This window comes from Phaenicophaeus curvirostris, chromosome 10 (genome assembly GCF_032191515.1).
Source record: "Phaenicophaeus curvirostris isolate KB17595 chromosome 10, BPBGC_Pcur_1.0, whole genome shotgun sequence".
Lineage (NCBI taxonomy): Eukaryota > Metazoa > Chordata > Aves > Cuculiformes > Cuculidae > Phaenicophaeus > Phaenicophaeus curvirostris.
Genome location: NC_091401.1, coordinates 15,523,217 through 15,542,943, shown reverse-complemented (window position 1 = coordinate 15,542,943; position 19,727 = coordinate 15,523,217). Strand labels below are relative to the sequence as shown.

At 53.2% G+C, this 19,727-nt stretch overlaps 2 protein-coding genes across 5 annotated transcripts in view; both read right to left on the bottom strand.

Moving 5' to 3' along the window:
• Positions 1 to 366: 366 nt before the first annotated feature.
• Positions 367 to 12,284, bottom strand: ABCF3 (ATP binding cassette subfamily F member 3). Of its 3 annotated transcripts, none has more exons than XM_069864499.1 (21): positions 12,176 to 12,283; positions 11,930 to 12,077; positions 11,527 to 11,606; positions 11,073 to 11,128; positions 9,200 to 9,297; positions 8,961 to 9,083; positions 8,473 to 8,739; positions 8,187 to 8,267; positions 7,620 to 7,679; positions 7,212 to 7,268; positions 6,986 to 7,008; positions 6,277 to 6,332; positions 5,929 to 6,129; positions 5,684 to 5,760; positions 5,408 to 5,452; positions 4,958 to 5,090; positions 4,220 to 4,308; positions 3,932 to 4,023; positions 2,513 to 2,645; positions 2,047 to 2,134; positions 367 to 1,263 (listed from the first exon to the last, which is right to left on the bottom strand). In XM_069864499.1, exons 1-21 carry the CDS (start codon positions 12,246 to 12,248, stop codon positions 1,105 to 1,107), a joined length of 2,139 nt encoding a protein of 712 aa, XP_069720600.1. In that variant the 5' UTR covers positions 12,249 to 12,283; the 3' UTR covers positions 367 to 1,104. The 3 variants fall into 3 exon arrangements, with proteins under 3 accessions (XP_069720600.1, XP_069720601.1, XP_069720603.1); XM_069864500.1 differs by having other exon boundaries at positions 11,073 to 11,125; XM_069864502.1 differs by lacking the exon at positions 2,513 to 2,645 and having other exon boundaries at positions 1,123 to 1,263; positions 12,176 to 12,284.
• Positions 12,285 to 15,238: 2,954 nt separating this feature from the next.
• Positions 15,239 to 19,727, bottom strand: part of AP2M1 (adaptor related protein complex 2 subunit mu 1) — a 29,801-nt gene continuing 25,312 nt past the window's right edge. For both annotated transcript variants that reach the window (XM_069865337.1, XM_069865336.1), the window contains exons 7-11: positions 18,410 to 18,529; positions 17,763 to 17,898; positions 16,946 to 17,043; positions 16,688 to 16,799; positions 15,239 to 16,351 (exon numbers count right to left, since the gene is read on the bottom strand). In XM_069865337.1, coding sequence (XP_069721438.1) covers positions 16,217 to 16,351; positions 16,688 to 16,799; positions 16,946 to 17,043; positions 17,763 to 17,898; positions 18,410 to 18,529 — 601 coding nt within the window. In that variant the 3' untranslated portion in view covers positions 15,239 to 16,216. The remainder of the gene's footprint in view (positions 16,352 to 16,687; positions 16,800 to 16,945; positions 17,044 to 17,762; positions 17,899 to 18,409; positions 18,530 to 19,727) is intronic.

Genomic DNA, 19,727 nt, shown 5'->3' with positions numbered 1-19,727 from the left:
GCGGGGCTGCAGCGGGCCCCCCTCTCCCGACGGCTCCGCTAACCCCCGGCCACCGCGGGGCAACAGCCTCTGCCGCCGCCAGTCATGCCCCCCCGGCACCAGCCCCCCGGCGCCCTCTCCCCAGGCACCAGCCTCTGCCCCCCAGGCACCAATTTCCCCCCGGCCTCTCTCCCCGACCCAGCACCAGCCTCCCCGCCCGCTCCCCCGCCCCAGCTTTTTCCCCCCCAGCACCCGCAGAGCAGCCGTTTCGCCTGGCGAAACCCACCCGCGTGCCTCCCCCCATCCCCGGCTCTGTGCTCAGGGGAGCAGGGACCCCATTGCCCCCCACTCCCAGACCCGCAGCCCCCAAGGAAAGGCGAGCGCCGCTTCCGCTGCATCCTGGGTTTATTTACAGGGCACCCCGGGTGCAGGCGGCAGGGAGAGGGGCTGAGCAGCCCCCAGGGCCGGTTCCAAACGAAAGGCAGGCAGCGAGGCGAGGCGGCACCGGCAGCGCAGGGAGCAGAGAGCAGAGCGGGGGCTCTGGCTCCCCCGGTGCTACAAACACCAGTCCCTGGCCAGGACAGAGCCAGCGAGCCCTGGCTTCCAGGACCCGGGGAAGAGGCAGGGGTCACTTTAAGCAGCAAAGGCCTCGGTTCCCCCCAGGGTGGCAGAGGTGGCGTGTGATGGAGCCTGACTAGTGTTCAGCCAGTTAAACACAAGAAAGGAAAGAAAAAGGCAGAGGAGGAAGAGAAGAAACACAGAGAACAGCTTCTCTCCTGCCCTCCAGAGCATGAAGTTAAACTGGGGGTTCAGGATGCAACATCTCTTTCCCTCCTCTCGGCAGAGCAGCAGCTCCCGGCACAGCCTTTGCAGTGCGCCCAGTGCCAGGTGCAGCTCCCACCAACACCAGAGCCCCCGGCCCACGCAGCGCCAGGCTCCTGCACTCTCACTGGCCTTCCACCCAGCCCCAGGACAGGAGAGTAAGTCAGGTGGCAGTTTGGTGGCATGGCTGATGGTCCATGCGGGCAGCGGCGTCCTCGGCGCTCTGCCAGGCACAGTTGGGATGGATGCCGAGGTGGCCAAGCTTTGCGCTCCAGCCCCCAGCACAGTTCGGCTCCCGCCTCCTTATAGGAAACCCTCCTTCTGGAACTGCTCCTTCAGGATGTCTCTGTACTGGTCAAAGCCACCTTCAATGCGGGTGACGGTAGCGTTCTCGCACACCCACAGCTCATGGCACACCAGGCGGATGAAGCGCTCATCGTGGGACACCAGTATTATACCACCCTGCCGAGACACAAAGAGGTGGGAAAAGGGAACTCAGTGGAGCACAACTCAGGGCCCTGCACTGCTGGCAGAAGGATCCTGTGTGCCTGCCCACCCTGTGTCAAGGGCTTCAGGTTTCCATCCACTTTAGGGATAACTCAACAGCACCTCACTGTCAGGGACCTAATCCCAGCCTTCCCTTCCTTCAGGGAGACAACATATGGAGGATGCACGTGCACCATAACATAACACATGTGCACACTTCGTTCCTAGCCCTCCAGATCTCCAAGAACTGCAAGGATGGAGATTTCAGGTGGAGTCTATGACAGTCAAAAGGTGGCTGGATAAGGCCCCAGGAAACCTCAATTGAACTTTTCTTTCACAGAACAACCCAACCTGAGCAACTATAAACCAGTGAGAAACAGGCTGATCACAGTGCTATCTGGAGACTGTGTCTTTGGAGATCAGCCACAAAGTGTGCCTAAGGATCTGAGAAACCCCAGGGCAGGGCTGAGTGTTGCATGCAGCACATGAGAAGTCACAGAGAGTAAGTGACTGGCCAAGATGGGGGACAAGGTGCTCTCTGGTCTGTTGCCTCTCCCAAACACAGCCAAAGCCAGGGAAACAAAACACCAGGATGGATGGCGAAGACAGAAATGCAGCTGACTCTTCCCAACATCCGTCCTGGACTTGAAGCCACCACTGGTACCTGACTGACCATGTCTGGCCGAGATAACAAGTAGCCTGAGCTGGAGGATGCAAGGAGCATTAGAAAAACAGGAGATCTTGCTCAGGGAGCCTTACCCGGAACTTATTCAGTGCCTTTGCGAGTGCCTCAATGGTCTCCATGTCCAGGTGATTTGTCGGCTCATCCAGGATATAGAAGTTTGGACTGGAAGAGAAGACAGCTCTGAGCATGCACTGGACCAGGCCCAGGCTGGGTCCGCATCCCACTGCATTGCAGGGACCTCCACCAGGCCACTGCTTTATCCACTTACAGCCACAGCCACCAGCATGTGCCTGGCCCAAAGGCTGGCATTGCCCAGCTCCAGAGAAACCTCTTATCTCTGTGACCCTAAGGCAGCAGAAGAAAGCAGCCTGCCTCCTGCCACACAGTCCCCCAGGGTGACCACCTTCCTCCCCACCAAAGTCCCAAGGATAACGCTTCAGCAGGGTTGTGGAAAGTCCCTGGTTGTCCACCTTCCTCCCGGTGAAACAGGCTCCAGGGACGGAGCTGTGCAAAAATTAACAGCATCTGGGAGAAAATTACCAGGACATAGTCATCTGGGCAAAGGCCACGCGGCTCTTCTGACCTCCAGACAGGCTGGCCACGGGACGCACAGCCAGCTCCCCTGAGACGCCGTAGCTTCCCAGCTGATGCCGGTACTCCTCCTCTGTCTTCCCTGCAGGAGAGAGTCACAACACAGCTATGGCACACCCAGCATGACACAGGGCCCTTGGTGCCATCAGCACAGCAGGGTGCTGTGGCCAGGCAGACTCTGTCACACCAGCACAGGGCGGAAGGAATTCAGCAGCAGCTTCCAGGCACTTCCCTCCCAAGTAGAGGGTTTGTGGGGAAAAATCACAGAATCATAGAATCACCAGGTTGGAAAAGACCCATCGGATCAAGTCAAACCATTCCTATTAATCACTAAACCATGCCCCACAGCACCTCATCCACCCGTCCTTTAAACACCTCCAGGGAAGGTGAATCAACCACCTCCCTGGGCAGCCTCTGCCAGTGCCAAATGATCCTTTCCATGAAAAATTTTTTCCTAATGTCCAGCCTGAACCTCCCCTGGTGGAGCTTGAGGCCATTCCCTCTTGTCCTGTCCCCTGTCACTTGGGAGAAGAGACCAGCTCCCTCCTCTCCACAACCTCCTTTCAGGGAGTTGTAGAGAGCAATGAGGTCTCCCCTCAGCCTCCTCCAGGCTAAACAACCCCAGCTCTCTCAGCCGTTCCTCATAAGGCCTGCTCTCCAGCCCGCTCACAAGCTTCGTTGCTCTTCTCTGGACTCGCTCCAGAGCCTTGACATTCTTCTTGTGGAGAGGGGCCCAAAACTAAACACAGGATTCGAGGAGCGGTCTCACCAGTGCCGAGTACAGAAGGAGAATAACCTCCCTGGACCTGCTGGCCATACCGTTTCTGATACAAGCCAAGATGCCATTGGCCTTCTTGGCCACCTGGGCCACTGCTGGCTCATGTTCAGTCCCTGTCAACCAACAACCCCAGGTCTTTCTCCTCCAGGTAGGACCAACACAACCAGGCCCAGGGCTGCAGGACTGGTATCTGACACCAAGTGATGTTGTCACCCATTCTCTGTCACCACAATACGTAATATTAAGTGGAGAAGGGAGCAGGAGGTTTTGGCAGCTGGGAAAGGGGCAGCTAGTACCCATCCTGTGCCCAGCAGGAAAGCAGGTCATCTTCCCCCAAAATGTGGCTGTGGTGGAGCATCAGCCTGAGGTCTGCAGACTGCTGCCCAACCCTGCACTACCAGTGCAGCTTCTCAATACCGGTGTCCTGAGCTTGTGCTGGACATCGGGAGTTAACCCGGAGCAGGAGATGTTCCTTAAGCACTGACTTGACAGAGCCTTCTGCCCAGGGCCAGGGAAAGAATCAATGCTGCCCCATGCATGACAAAGAAGACCTCAACAGCCCAACACCTCCTGGGATCTCCAAAACTCACCTGGGAACTTTCTTGCCAGCAACTCGACAGCACTGATGTTCAAGTCCAGTTGATCCACATGGTGCTGGCTGAAATAGCCGATCTTCAGGTTTCTGCAGAAAGAGGAGAGATTGGGGAGCTGGTATCAGGCCCAGCAACAACAGCACTCACAGCTGCAGCTACATGAAGGGAGGCAAATGCGTGGGTGTGCAGAACTCATCCCTCAGGCTACCATCACCACAACGCACAGCCTAGCAGCCTTCCAGCTGCACCACTCCTCCCAGTCCCCCTGCCCTTCCTACCAGGTACCTGTGAGCATGTCTGATCCCTCTGACTGGTGCCAGCTCCCCCATTAAGATCTTCAGCATGGTTGACTTGCCAGCTCCGTTTTCCCCAACCTAGAGAAGCAGCAGCAGCATTGGAGAACACGAAACCCATGAAGGTACTTCTGAGAGGAGGCAGCGATCAGGGAATTTCAACTTGCTTCTACAATCACACAGTGGAAGGGAGCAGGACTGAGAGTCTAACCAGTGGGCTCCAACTACCTGGAAGCTGCATTTCTATCACTGCACAACAGGCAGCAGTGCTACATGTTCCCTCCCATGAGGGAATTCCTTAGATTCCCTGTGGAATCTAAGGATTACCTGGTCCTAGCCTCATTTGCAAGCAAATGGCATCTCTCTGCCAGCTCATCCCATCCAGTAGGAGCCCCCGCTGCAATGCTGCTGTGGTCAGCTAACTAACAGGGAGTCACAGAGAAGATTGACTCAGTCTCTTTTCAGCGGTGCCTGGTGAAAGCATGAAGGTCAACAAGCACGGACCAAAAATTTTAACTGGGATCAGGAAAAATGTTACTCAGAATGAGGGTAATCAAATGCTGCAATAGGACCCGGAGGAATGGGAGAAATATTCCTCGCTAGAGACATCCACAATTACACCAGACAAGGATGACCTGAGGAACCTGACCTAAGATCAAAGGTGGTCCTGCTTTAAGCAGGAACTTCCCAAGTTCCCTCGTAGCCACCATTATTCCGCAATCCCACATACCACACAGATGCGGGACTCCAGGTCAGCAGAGACGGACAGGGAACGAAAAATGTAGTGACTTGGGTCGTAATAGAAGTCTACTTCGTCTAGCTGCAGGATAGGGGGGGAGAACTTCTCAAAGCCATCGGGGAACCTGGGGAGGCAGGAAGAGGCAAGAGGTGGCCAAGAACTTCACAGACCCTGCCTTCCAGCCTCCCAGAACAACTGCTGCAACGCCCCAAGTGGCAAGGGGGACTCCCTACCACACAGAGCCAAGGAAGGGGCACAGATCGCAGCCTTGGCCACAGGAGGGAACCCACCCTGAATACGAGTGCCTGTCTGGGCTCTCTGTCACGAGTAAGGCTGGCCCACAGGAAGGGGCGGTTGCTCCAGCTGGGACAGGGCCCAGGAGTAGCTCACATCAGAAACAGAGCCAGGTGCCATCCAAGCAATGGCTCAGGGGACACTTACTTCATCATCACCTCAGACTCCTTGTCCACAGGTTTCAGCTCTGGCCTGCAAGGAAAGGAGACATGTAACTAAGGTGCCTTGCGCTGGGGATCTGTTCTCACATCAGCAGGCATCAGCTCTGTGGCACCTCATCCTAGCCAAAGCCTCTGAACCAGAGACAAGATCACCCAAACTCCAAACCACTTCCATATCTCCCAGGTACCCTGGAAACCTCTGTTTCCTCCCTGGTGCACTGCCCCCTCCCCACCACCAGAGAGGAGCAGGACAAGCACTCACAGTTTCTCCAACAGCTTGAGCTTGCTCTGCACTTGGGATGCCCGGTTGGCATTGTAGCGAAAGCGGTCGATGAAAACCTGTAAGAGAAAAGCACAAGAGAGATCCAGGTCCCATTCAGCCCTATACACCCCACTGTGCTGCCAAACCTCTTCCAACGACAAAGCCACATCCATGGCTCTAGAAGCATGGAGAAAGGGATAAAGCTGGAAGAATAGTGCCCCAGTGCTACTGGATTCTCCCAGTACCTGGATGTGCTCACGGTACTGCTGCTGGGCTTCATACTCTCGCTGTTGGTTCTTCAGTCGTTCCTCCTTGATCTTCATGAAGTTCTCAAAGTCCCCGCGGTACATGTCCAGCCGCTGCGAGTGCAGGTGGATGATGTCTGTGGCCACTGCATTCAGGAAGTTCCTGTCGTGGGACACCACAAGGATGGTCGACTGCCAGGTCTGGAGAAGACAGCACAAGGGAGGCCTGAGCATCATCAAGCTGGAGTGTAGGGCTTGGTTCCACCACCCAGTGAGGCAAGACACCAGTCTGGAGGACATCTCTACCCCTCACTCTCAGTCTCTCCTGGGACTCCCTGCCACGCCTACCTGCAGGTAGGTCTCAAGCCACAAAATGGCCCTCACGTCCAGCATGTTCGTTGGTTCTGAGGGAAAGGAAAGAAGCACTGACATCAGGAGGGACGAGGATGGCTGGATTGCGCTTTTTTCATACAGGAAAGGCTAGCGATGACCATCAAGGAAGAAGAGACTCTGCATGGAGACCTGCTCCCACAGCTCAGGGGACTCACACATGTGGGTGTGCTGAGGTGGGCAGTCGCAGGGCTGAGGTGCAGCCAGGGACTCTCCCCAACTCCGTCCGGGTACCTGGGCACTGGTGTCCAGCAGCAGCATCTCACCCAGACCCAAACCCAAGGTGGGCACCTCCCCAGTGCACCAGCCCAGTGCTGGGGTCACCCCTGTGGTGAAGGGACCCTCCCTGGGAGTGAGCTGACAGCCGGGGCCCAGCACAGGGAGGGAAAGGGACTGCTTGGGGCACAGTGACACATGGAACACCCCACTGGGACAAGGGGCACAGCTCTGCTGAGCGCAGCAGAAGTAGCCACCCAAGCAGAATTCCCTGCACCACCACCAGCTCCGTCTGCCACGCCAGGGGAGCACTGACAGCCCTGCCAGTCCGGCCCTGTCACACAGCGCTATTTTGAGCAGGCAGTTAAAGGCCACAGTGTGTTCCCAACCCTGGCAAGGGCACAGGCAAGCCTCATAGAGGAGTTGGACGGGACTTGCAGTACTAACTTACCATCCAGCAGAAGGAGATCTGGCCTAGAAAAAACAAGACATGGGTATCAAAAATAAAAAGAACACAGAATCAGTGCAGAGTGCAGCACACACACAGAGCTGCAATCCCTCCAGAGCTCCCCACCCCAAGAGCCCGAGTCAAGAGGATACCCAGGCAACACCGCTGCACCTCTCAGAACAGACAGCAACGAGGGTTAACCCCATGACATGAAGGCCTGGACACCAACCTGGCAAACAGGGCTCTGGCTAAGGCCAGTCTCATTCTCCAGCCTCCAGAAAACTCTCTGAGGAGAGAAGAGGTTGCAGAGAAGGGTTAGTGTTTAACACAGAACAACTCTGTTTGCCTGCCTGCCATGCTCCCTGCTCCCCTGATGCCCTTTTGGCTCTGGCTCTGTCATCCAGAGACAGTTTGTCCCTGCAGAGATCTTGGGCACAGCACAACATTTGTGGTCCAGCAGGCAAGTGGCTTGGCTCCTTCAGAGCAGAAGACTGCATCGGAAGGGCAGGAATAGGCCCTCACTCTCCCAGAGGGTTTTTATCCTGCAGTTACAGCCTCAGCAGTGCCTGGGGGTTTGCTAGGAGCAGCATCTCCTCAGACCCATTTCTGTCTTGATGCCTAGAACCTGGAGACTTACTTGGTTGTCTGTTGTTGCATCTTCGCATTAAAGCCCAGCCCAGCAAGAATGATGGATGCCCTGGGAAAAAGGGGAGAGAACTGGAACCCAGCTACAGCACCCAATGGCAGAGCACAATCTGAAGCCTCAGACCCACAGTCACTGCGGGGACTCTGCAGCATGGTTTAAGGCCATTCTGACACACAAAAACTTCACTGCATGCCCAAGAGCAGCGCCTGGCTGGGAAACAGCCCAGCAGGGGACAGCATCCATGTGAAGCCTCAGGAGATTCACAAGAAGCTTTCAGCTCTTTGGCCAGGAAGACAGTCACTACCATCAACATCCCAGAAGAGTTCCCCAGACCAACAGAAACCTGGGGAGGTCTGACAGGAGCGGCAGCAACAATGCAAGCCATTTGCGGCCAAAAAAATCCCTCCAGCTTTGGAGGGGAGCTTGACTACTCTTTAACACCACAGAGCTGCGACAGGAGAAATGACAACTCCCCACATACTGAATCCCAGGGCCACAGCATCACCCTTCCATGTCCCATCACCCATGCCAACAGTGATGCCTGAAGGTCTGTCTCACCTTGCTGGGGCCTTGTCTGCCTCAATCTCTTCCAGTTTTGCGTAGATCTCTGATAGACTGGCACCTTCGGTCCCTTCTCCCCTGGAGGAGGACAAAGAGGAGTGTGTGGGACTGACCAGGGTAAGGGTTTGAGTGCTGGGGAAGATCAACCTGCCCAAGCAGGACTAAGGTGGGCAAGGGCAACCCAGCCCTGCTGGAGCCCTCCATTTGAAAAGAGAGACCTCAAAACAAGACCTCATGGTCAAGAAGCCATAGAAGGGCTGGAAATTAAGTGGTAACATCTCACCTGCCGGCATTCATCTTAGCCGTCAGATTCCTCTCCTCCCGCAGCAGGCTCTCACGAGTGGTGTCACACTCCAGCACACTCTGCAGTGCTGGCGTCTCGTCTCCCGCCACCTCCTGCTCCACGTGGAGGATGCTGATGTGCGAGGGGATGCGCAGGCTCCGGCTGGCAATCATCTTCAGCAGCGTGGTCTTCCCCAGCCCGTTCCTGCCCACCAGCCCATAGCGCCGTCCAAATGCCAGGTTCAGGTCTGCTCCTGTCAGTAGGACACTAAAGGAAGAGAACAGGCAGGAACCTGGTCAGACTGCCTCACAGAGAGAGAGACAACCCACAGCCACCAGCCCCCAGCACGTTTCAGGCTGTGCTGGGGCCTAGTAACCATCACAGACTTCTGCCCAAAGCCAGCAGTGTCAGTCTCCAATCCAGACTCAAGGACCCACGGTCCAAAATCCCAGCCAAGATATCCATCCCACCTCCTCATCTGCACTCACCGCTCACCAAAGGACACATCGAAGTTCTCGATGCGCACATCATATGACTTGTTCTTGCCCGATGATTCCATGCGAGTCTCCTTCTTGCTGGCAGCTTGGCTGGCAGATGCCTCCTCAAGGACCCTGCAGGTAGGCAGAACACAGAGAAGGGGGTTCAACAGGAAAGGTCTGTTACAGCCAGATCGCAGCCATGCTCAGCAGAGTGGGATGGAAATGTTTGAGACACCCTCCACGCTCACAGAGGGCCAGATGATTTCAGGGAATCCCGTTCCATCCTCTTGTCCTGTTTGGCTTTCAGCCTGGCTTCTGCTTTCTCCAGTTTCTTGGCATTCACCATCTGGGACACAAAGGAGAAAGTTTAAAGAAGAAAGAACATCTTTGGCAAAAGCCCAACTCTGCAAGAAAGAGATCAACGAACTTCTCAAGCCTGGAAGGGAGGGAAGGAGGGAGGTAGGACAGGAAAACTGGGACAGACTCAAGCGTGTTTTGAGGATGCTCATCAGGCCAGGAGATCACCCCAGGAATGAAGCCCTATATCAACTGCTCATACACAGCATTTCTACCCCAGAAAGGCAAAGGGTTTGGCTGACCCTAACGTACAGCCAGTTTCTCAGGTTCCAGGGACCTGGATCAGTCAAATCACTTCAACAGCAGCAACCTCCTGTCCCAGTGCCTCCTCCGCTATACCTTACACTCGCCCTCAGCCCAGATCACAAAGCATGTTACACTTCAGCCAGCTTGGAACAAACTCAGCTTACATAGCAGATCAATCAAGACAGAGACAAAAAGCGTTTAATTAAACCTGAAGGCAAGAAGGACCCAAGTGTTTTAACCTGGCTTCTGATCTTGGTCAGGCTCTCAGCCCGCTCCAGCTTATTCCTGTGTCAAGTCAAATATTTGTGCCTGACCAAGAACACTCCTAGATGTTTCTAGGCAACTCTGCAGCCTCCGGAGCACGTAATGGACCTGCATGCTAGACCGAAAAGCCTTTTGTTACCAGAGCTGTGACCCCGTACCTACAGACCGACTGAATCACTCTGTAAACTACAGCAAGCTCCCCAAATCTCCCAGTAAGACACCTCCTCCAGAGGCCTCCCAAGGCCTTCTCTGAATCGCCTCCAATTTTTCTGAAGATCCTTTTTGAGTTGAGGACACAAAGGCCAGAGAGTGAACCCAGCAGCAACAACTCCAGTTTCTGCCAAAACCAGCAACAGCTGCCAGCTTTCCCTTCAGACTCCCTTTCAGACATGCAGGATCATGTTAGGTCTCAGCCTCCAAGCGAAGTGTCCTTGTCCTCAACACGTTATTCCAGGATGGGAGAGCTCTACAAGAGACCAGCCTGGCAGAGAGACTGCCCGCGCTGCACAGCAACAGCTCTCCTTGCTTTGCAGCTGCACAACCGCACTTCTCCCTGTACTCAAACTTTATCATACCCAATGCAGAGGGCAAGCCTGGTTGCTCCTGAGCAGCTATGCTTTTCATTGACAAAGACGTTCTGACTTTCTCCAGGTCACGGAGCGTAACTGCTTCCAAACTTATCTGCTCCTGCTCTTATTTCTCAAACCACCCACAGTAATTTCTAACGCTGGGTTTACAGCCTCTGCACAGTAGGTATCTGGAACACAGCTGCTCCCTGATAAATCCTCACCTGTAACATCCCAACATCTAAGCATTATCCAGGATTTTATCTTCATTTAGTACAGCAAAATGTCACCTTGGTACCTCCTACTTTCTCACTCAAAGGCCTTGCTGTAGAAGCCAAATGCTCTTGTGAAAGTCAGAGATGCTGCATTCTGAGCACCACCACTGCATCAACCATGCTTTGAAGCTCATTAAGAAGTTATGGTAAAATAGATATTGTCAAAGTAATGAGCTGTTAACTCCTGCTGCTCCTCTTCACCAAACCAAGGTCAAGAGTTTCCCAAATTACACTGAACCTGACAAGGAGGAGCAGAAACCCCTGCAGCTGTGTCTTTAACCAGGACTACTGCCCGTCTGGCTGCTCTCCAAGGGCAAGGTGAGCAGCACAGGGCAGGGCACCTGCAGCCCCATGTGCTAGTTTCCTCCCACCAGGTCTGCTGACTTACGAACAAGGCCACGGCCCCCACTTACCGAGGTCTGGCCTCTCTTCAGCAACAGCCCCGGCAGCAGGTCCACGCTGGCCTCTGCTGCAATGAGACGGTCAGGTTGATGAGGAGGTTGCTCCAAGGACACTCCACCAAGCCTTAGCAGCTGGCCAAAACCATGCAGGTTTGTCCCTTCTCCAACGGGACAAGGGGACCACTGCCCCTAACCAGGCAAGGCTGTCCCCCTTCCAAAAGAACAAGGGGACCAAAGAGCAGCTCCTCTCTTTCTGCCTCAGCTTAACCTGCAGGCAGCCAGGGCAGAAGAACAGGGGTGCACCTGCGAGGGGGAGCCCACGAGGATGGGGGGGAACCAAGCCCCAAGGTCATGTGAGGACACGCTCGGTGTCCCCAGCTTGTCCTCGCCACTAGCATCCCAAGGGCAGGGCGGGAGCCACGGGGGTGACACGCGTGGCTGAGGGCCCCCAGCAGGCACCACTCACCATATCCATCGGTGATCTGGGAGAGCTGGATGGGAGCATCCAGCAGCACCTGGCTGCAGCGCTGGGCATCACCCTCGTCCCTGAGAGAGGGCAGGAGGATGAGGGTGAGGCGGAAGAGAGTGCAGGGGGTGCAGTGAGGACGAAGAGGACGAGGAGGGTGTAGGTGAGGAGGAGGAAAGGGTGAAGAGGAGGGTTATGAGGGTGCGGGTGAGGAAGACGAGGGCCGATGATAAGGAGGAGGGTGTGGGTGAGGAGGACGAGGAAGGTGAGAGTGAGGAAGGTGAAGGTAAGGAGGACAAGGAGGGTGCGGGTGAGGGCGAGGAACGCGAGGAGGTCAAGGAGGGTGAGGAGGACGAGGAGGGCGAAGGTGAGGAGGACGGGGAGGGTGCGGGCCGGCCCTTACAGCTGCAGGGTGTTGAAGAGGCGCTGGCAGATCTCCCGGATGGCGCCGTCGTCCTTGCCGTCGGGCGACGCCTCTCGCAGCAGCTCGCCCACCGCCTCCACCAGCTCGTCCACCGACTCGAGCTCGGCGGTGCCGCCGCGCAGGATGCCTGCGGGCACGGGCACACGCGCTGCACCCACCGCCGCCTCCCCTCGCCCCGCCCGTCCCGGCGGCGAAGGCGAAGTTGCCGCGGCGGGCGCTGCTCACCCGTCACGTACGCGAAGACCTCGCCGTCCAGGTCGGGGAACTCGCTGCGCAGGATCTCGGCGCACGACGCCATCGCCGCCCCGGCCCTCGCGGCACAGGCGGAAGCGGCGGCGCGGGGCATGCCGGGAGCGCGCGAGGCGGGGCGGGGGCCTGAGGCGGTGGTGCAGGGGCGGGAAGTCGTGGAGTCCGGGAACGGGGGAGTCCGAGAATCACAAAATTGTAGAATCTCGGAGTCATAGACTGGTGGAATCGTAGAATCCTGGAATTTTAGAATCATTGAACCCTAGAATGGCAGAATCCTAGAATCACAAAGTTATAGAATTTTAAAGTCATAGACTTGAGGAATCGTAGACTCCTAGAATCGTAGAATCCTAGAATTTTAGAATCCTAGAATTTAAGAATCCTAGAACCCTAGAATGGCAGAATCCTAGAGTCACAAAACTGTAGAATCCAAGAATCCTAAAATCATAGAATTGTAGAATCTTAGAGTCATAGACTTGTGGAATCATAGAATCCTGGAATTTTAGACTCCTAGAACCATAGAATCCTAGAATGGCAGAATCCTAGAATCATAAAATCATAGAATTGCAGAATCATAGAGTCATAGACTTGAGGAATCGTAGAATCCTGGAATCATAGAGCCCTAGAATCACAAAGTTATAGAATCTTAGCGTCATAGACTTGTGGAATCGCAGACTCCTGGAATCGTAGAGTCCTAGAATTTCAGAATCCTAGAATCCTGGAATCATAGAATCCTAGAATCACAAAATCATAGAATTGTAGAATCATAGAAGAGCAAAATTCTAGAATCCTCAAATCATAGATTTGTAGAATCTTAGAATCATAGACTTGTGGAATCATAGAATCCTGGAATTTTAGACTCCTAGAATCATAGAACCCTAGAATGGCAGAATCCTAGAATCACAGAATCCTAGAATTGTAGAATCCTAGGATCTTACAGTCATAGAATTACAGAATCATAGAATCTTATAATCACAAAATCATAGAATCCTAAATCATAGAATCATAGAATCCTAGAATAATAAAATCCTAGAATTCCAGAGTAACAGAATCCTAGAATCCTAAAATCAGAGAACTGTAGAACCCTAGAATCTTAAGAGTCACAGAATCACAGAATAATAAATCATAGAACTGTAGCATTGCAGAATCCTAGAATCCTAAAATCACATAGAACCACAAAATTGCTGCGTCAGAAAAGACCTTTGAGAGCATCAAGTCCAACCACACCTGTTCACTGCTAAACCACATCCCTAAGCACTTCATCCACCTGTCTTTTAAACCCCTCCAGGGATGGGGACTCTACCACCTCCCTGGGCAGCTGTGCTGATACAAGTCATCACTATTATTACAAAAAGTGAGATATTTTTTATTTAAGCTAAAGTTTTATCTAAGTATTGTATAATACGTTGTACTTCATATACAATATAGTGTTTTGTATACTTTATTATTTTGAAAGCTAGACAGAATGACCCTTTGACAGCATGTTTTCTTTCAAACAGTGTTTTTTCCAGACATTATTAATTCTTTGGAGATGATGAAGTCTTGTGTGAAGTATGATCTGTGCTTATCAGATGTCTCTTCTGTAATCACCTCTGTTTGTAGCCTTTCCTCATCTCAAATGCCAGGTCAGAGAGCTGGAGCCAGCTCCAAATGAGTAAGAGTTTTGCCTACTGTGAAGTTCATAATAAAATTAAAACTAGACCTTGGAAAGAAGTAGAATATGCATAAGATTTCTGGGAAAATTTATACATATACAAGTAAGCAGAAAATACATTCTGTCCCCCAGCTCTAGTCTCACTGCACACAATCGATGGAGATCACTGTCTCGTGTTGCCCAGGCCTGATAAAGGATACTTGCTTTCTAAAACTCAAAAATGAATCTTAGGAAGTTTATTTGTTGGTAATTGCAATATCAGTTCCAGTGCCTGATAACCCTTTCAGTGAAGAATTTTTTCCTGATGTCTAATCTGAACTGGCAACTTGAGCCCATTTCCTCTCATCCTATCACCTGTCACTTGGGAGAAGAGACCAGCACCCACCTCACCACAACTTCCTTTCAGACAGTTGTAAACTCCCCTCAGCCTCCTTTTCTCCAGGTTAAACCACTCCAGTTCCCTCGGCTGCTCCTCACAAGACTTGTGCTCCAACCCCTTTACCAGCTTTTTTGCCCTTCTCTGGACACGCTCCAGCACCTCAATGTCCTTCTTCTAGGGAGGGGCCCAAAACTGAATACAGGATTTGAGATGCTGCCTCACCAGTGCGAGCACAGGGGCATCATCACTTCCCTGGACCTGCTGGCCACGGTGTTCCTGATACAAGCCAAGATGGCATTGGCCTTCTTGGCCACCTGGGCCACTGCTGCCTCATGTTCAGCCAGCTGTCAGTCAACAGCCCCAGGGCCCCCAGCGAAGCAGAGCCCAGGGCGGGAGCTGGTATTGGGCCAGCAGGAGCAGCCACTTACAGCCAGGGCAGCAGGGATCCTGGAGCACACGTTTGGTCTCAGCACATCTGGATGCTGCTTACTCCCTGCCTGGGCTTGTGAGGGTTTTTTTTTCCTCTCACTTTTTTAAGAGTAGAACATGGGTTTCAGGTCCCCCACTCATTCCCCAGCGCACAGAGCTGCTGCAGTGGCTCGCACCAAGCTGCAGCTAGTGCCTCTGCCCTCAGCTACCAGGCACAGCACCCTCCTCACCCCAGTGGAAGGGGAAAGCACCCTTCACTTTCCCAGCTGCCCACAGGGCAAAGGCACCACAGTTCCACTCAGGCGGGCATGGGCACCTTATGAGTGGCAAGGGTCAGTTCAGCTTAGCTGCAGGTTTTGGGGAGCCAGCCCTGGGGGGAAAGCCCAGAGCACCCTCCTTCCCCCGGGAAGCAGAAGTAGTGGAAGCAGCAGCTGGAAATGAGCAAAAGCATCACTTGTTTCTTCCACCTATAAATCTCCAGGCAGTCCAGGACTGGGGAAGTGCCAAAACCAAGCCCAAGACAGCCTGGCCCAAGCCCACACTCCAGCACCCCATGTCCCCGACAGCAACACAGGGAGCCTTCTCCGTTCTACAGACTTTATTAGATTCAGAGCTGGACAAATCACAAAATGTACAAAATGGAGACCACACTACCAGAAGCAGGACTGTGGGTAGCAGCAGCATTCCTATGGTCCAGAAGCATTTGGTAGAGATGTGGAGAGGGCAGGCTGGGGCAGGAGGCTCTTACAGCCAGCTGCATTTTAGAGTCCCCGAGGACAGACCCTGTTCCCATCCTGACATTGCTCAGCTGACCCGCACTCCCGGGACAGAGGGACCACGTTTCCAATTTGTTTGGAAAGGACAGACTGGCTTAAGCCAGCAGCAGGCAGGGGTAAGGGCTCCGAGGACCCAAAATGCTGTGCCACCCACATACACACCAGCAAGAGTCTAAACCCTCATCTATTTTGGTCACAAACCTTCCCATGGCAGGACTCTACACTGACGACTTTGCAGGAAATATAAGGTGGTGGTGAGATCTGGTGAGCCCACCGTCTGTGGTGGAGGCCCCACAAACTCACCACCCCAGGCATCTTGGACTGGCCAGCAACATCTACCACAACAGCAATAGCTAGTACAGAAGCCAGGGTAACTTCAGCTCAGATTTGTCCAGTCTATGTTTAGGTCTATTCTACGAGTACATATGCACAAGAACTTCAAAAATACTAGGATATGATGCAAGTAGTGAGACATCAACAGAAGGAGTTTAATGGTGGACGTTCCCTAGAAAGATCACAAGGGGATGGGAGTTAGACTAGCCCTTCCCCACCCTGGGATGGGGAGCAAGAGGCTGACCACACCCCTGCGTGCGACTGAGCTCTGAACTTCAGCTGCAGTGTGAGCAGTAACCAAGCACAGGCAGGTGAGTCTGCTCCCAAGGTGAGCCACAGGGTCTTTCTGGTGTAGAGGGGCCAGTCAGATGTTTTCTCTGGATGTAGTTGAAGACTGAGGAGAGGTGGAGGATGGCTTGGAGAAGAGGGAGCCCGCTAGCCTGCTGGGGCTAGCATCTGGTCTCATAGATCCCACTCCTGCCAATGTACCTCACCCATTTTATCACATCGTGGTCACTGTAGTTCAGCTTTGGCTCAAAGACTTTCAGGTAGCGCACCTTCAGCCCAGAGGGTGCAAACGGGACCTGTTGACAAGGGGAAAGGTAACGGAGAGCATTGGAACACAGGGTTAAGGTGCTCTTCATGTGCAAAAGCCAGAAGACTGCTGGGCTATGCATCTAGAAAAGACACGAAGAGCCACTGTTCCCTTCCCTGCTCCCCGCGTGCACAGTGACAGAGTCTAGTAGCTTTAAGGACACTTTTCTTCCTTTGCCAGCTGGCTGGCCTCACATTAGGAAGTCACATGGCAGCTTGGGACAGGGAGCACTCAAACCTGTGCAATTCCCATGAGGGCAGAAGGGAATGGACTGACAAAGCTTCCCCAAGGTTAGCTGCACCCTGGAACGCAGACAGGGACTCACCTCAAAGTTCATAGAGATTGGGGGCCGAGCCCACTTCTTCTTGTCATTGGTGGGCAGCAGCTCGATCTCTGCACTGATCTGGGATTCCTTCATTCCAGCCATACGTTTTATCCTATCAGAGAAACCTCAGAAGTTAGTAGGTGCCCAAGTTTATTCTCCCCTTCACTACTTGTGCTCAGGGCAGACAGGAGCGCTGAATCAACTCCGCTTCCTCAAGTCCTAGCCCTGTAGCACCCCAGACCCAACACACTCACTTACTTCCAGACAATGGCATTCTCACTGGCCTTGTACTTTGCCTTCCCTTTCATACAGATGACTTGCACTCCACTGGTATTGAGGGGCGTTGGGATCCGGACCTGGAAGGCAAAGTCTGGTGAGCAGGGGCAAGACGACAGCCCCTGGGCACTTTGAGCAGTCTCAGAGGGAAGATCACCTGTCCTGGACCCCTTGGCTTCCTTCCCCCTCATCTCAGGGCCCACAGAACACCAGCTATCACAAGGAATTCTAGGGTAGCTCTCCAGTTTCTTGCTTTGAAGTAAAGGTTCAAACACATTTTCAGAATCTACAACGGCTGTGAGGAAGAGCTCTTCAGTTCAGGCTGGAGGAAATCCGGCTAGTGTCAGGCAGATGCAATCAGGAAGGATGCCAGGGTATCTAGGGAGGTGTGGCTGTACTGGGCCCTGGACAGCCAGCCTGGCAGAAAGCTTTCCCCAGAACGGGACTAGCTGCTAAGCCTACCCTCAGCCTGCCTCATACAGCTCACAGCTTAATGTACCATCAGATCATGCAGACAAAAGAACATGAGCCTTTCACAGCGGCCAAGACATGAAGTGGACAGCTGCTACAGGAAGTGAGGCTGCTGCCAAGGTGGCTGTGCAACCAAACCCAACTTTTACCCCCTCTACTCTATGGCAGTTCCCTTCCACAGCACAGCAGCACCACACACCCGAGGGGCATTCACTTCACTTAGTCCTGTACAAGCTTGAGGACTCATCTGTGTGAGGATTCCATAGCAGGGGACAAAGTAGAGGCAGAATTCCCAGGCACAAGAGACCATTGGTTTTTATTCTCTTACCTCTATCTTCTGGGCCAGCAAGGAAGGCTTGAAATTTGATTTGATCACCACCTTCACTTCCAGCTTGGTCCGACCCACCTCCCGCACCAGTGGGATCACACGGAAGGGAAGGATAATGTCCTTAGTGGTTCGGTATCTGCAGGGACAGAAGCAACAGTGTACTCTGAGGAGGATTTAACTCCTTTACGGTCTCAAATTGTACAACCTTCCTCAAGGGACAACCTCTGTGTACAGGGAACAGCTTAGAAACACTAGCCAGAAAGGGAGCCAGAAGGAAGCAGCAGTAAGGGTTGTGCTGCCCTAGGGCAGCAATGGTTTAAGTCCCATGTTTTATATCTGGTTCCTAACAACAGCCCTGTTCAAGGACACCAGTTTTAAACACTAAAAAACCAGACACAGCAAGCTAAAGGGTAAGGAAACCCACACCCAACACTATGATGGTGGCAAAGAAAACCATGCAGCTGGGATTCCACCGTATCTGTAAGAGAAGGATTTGTGGGACACCCTACAGATTCTGCTCTGCAAAGAAGGAAGGCAAGTGCATATCTGTTAGGTGCACAAGGGCTGCAAGTTTGCCTGAGAGCACCAACATCACTGTAGCAGCAGAGAGACGCCAACACCAGTCTGTTCACTCCCCATCACCGTACCTCATGAGCTCAAACTCTCCATCCGGTGGAATGAAGCTGATGCTCCTCTCAGAATCAAACTTGCTGAGCCTCACGCACTGGTGGAAAGTGCAGTCGTCGATGGCGATTGACTGTTTGCCGCTAAAAAAACAAGACAGTTAAGCAAGCGCAAGCTGCAGCCCCGGTATCTTGTGCAGTCAGTCTGCCCAGGCAGTAACTACTCTACAGAGCGCGTTGCCATCATGGGTGTCCAGGTAATGGGTAGGCAGGGAGAGATTTAGAGGAGAGCAGCCTCTTGGCTCAGACCTTCATTGTTTCACCACCACAAAGACCATGTTTTAGAAAGCTTCTTTGAAAGAATTCTCTCCCCAGCGGAGAAAGATTAGAGGAGCACCCTTCTGTCACAGCCAACGCCACAATGCTTGGGTCTGCCAGCCAGCAGCACCTCAGTATTGCAAGGAGAACTCTGCTAGCCCATGTCTTCTCATAGCACAGTTCAAAGGAGAGAAAACACTTTCCTGTCCACAAAGCTATCACACTGCCACACAGCCAGGAGATGCCAGGTTCAGGGCCTTCCTGTTAGAAATCTCTTCACAGCTGTCGATTTCCACATTGCTAGCAGGTGGTTGGATTCAGAACTGTTTCGCCAAAGATCAGAATATTATTCTCTCACTTCTAAAAATCTACATAGCTACCATCTGTCAATCTAGGCCCAGAACCTAACCTGCTAGCATTGACCTTGTGCTGGATTCTCATCTTCAAGAATACCTTTCTTGGTACAGGTCACGAGGTCAGCCAAGAACTCAGCTGCCAAGAGGGACCAGAAAATGAGAAGGCAGTAACTGTGTAGAGAATGTGCAGCAGTGTAGCACTGCAATATCTAGGCTGCCTCAGCTGCTGGGAGTAACAGCATAGTCGTGCAAGTGTGCTGAGGTAATCTATGCACTACAGGGAGGTTCAGCTGTCCTATATGACCAGCAGTAGCTGCACAAATGGAAAGCAGACTGACTCCAGACTGACTGGCTGTTTAGCTACACAACCTAGTGGTGTAGTTAGTGGAAGTTAGTCTTTCCTGATCTGTTGCCCAGATGACCGTCAATGTTAGCCAACTAGTTCCAGTTTCTTTGGAAAACTGCTGGGAAAACCCTGCTGCCTAACACTGCTCCAGGTCTCAGGCAGCTTTACTCAGGGTTTGGCACTGCCATACGCTAGACGCCAGAAAGCAACTGGCAGCATCTGTCCCTTTAGGTCACCTCAACTAAGTGCTTCCAGGGAGTAACATCTCCAATCTCTTGCTCACTGGAGAGCCGCAGCTAGAGAGAATCACCTAGAATCCCTG

Excerpts from the sequence above, each read along its gene's own strand:
- ABCF3 (XM_069864499.1), bottom strand. The coding sequence starts at position 12,248 with ATGGCGTCGTGCGCCGAGATCCTGCGCAGCGAGTTCCCCGACCTGGAC. Across the intron at positions 5,761-5,928 it reads AGTACCGTGAGCACATCCAG|GTTTTCATCGACCGCTTTCG; the intron begins GTACTGGGAGAA and ends TTTCTCTTACAG. Across the intron at positions 5,453-5,683 it reads CTCAAGCTGTTGGAGAAACT|GCCAGAGCTGAAACCTGTGG; the intron begins GTGAGTGCTTGT and ends CTTTCCTTGCAG.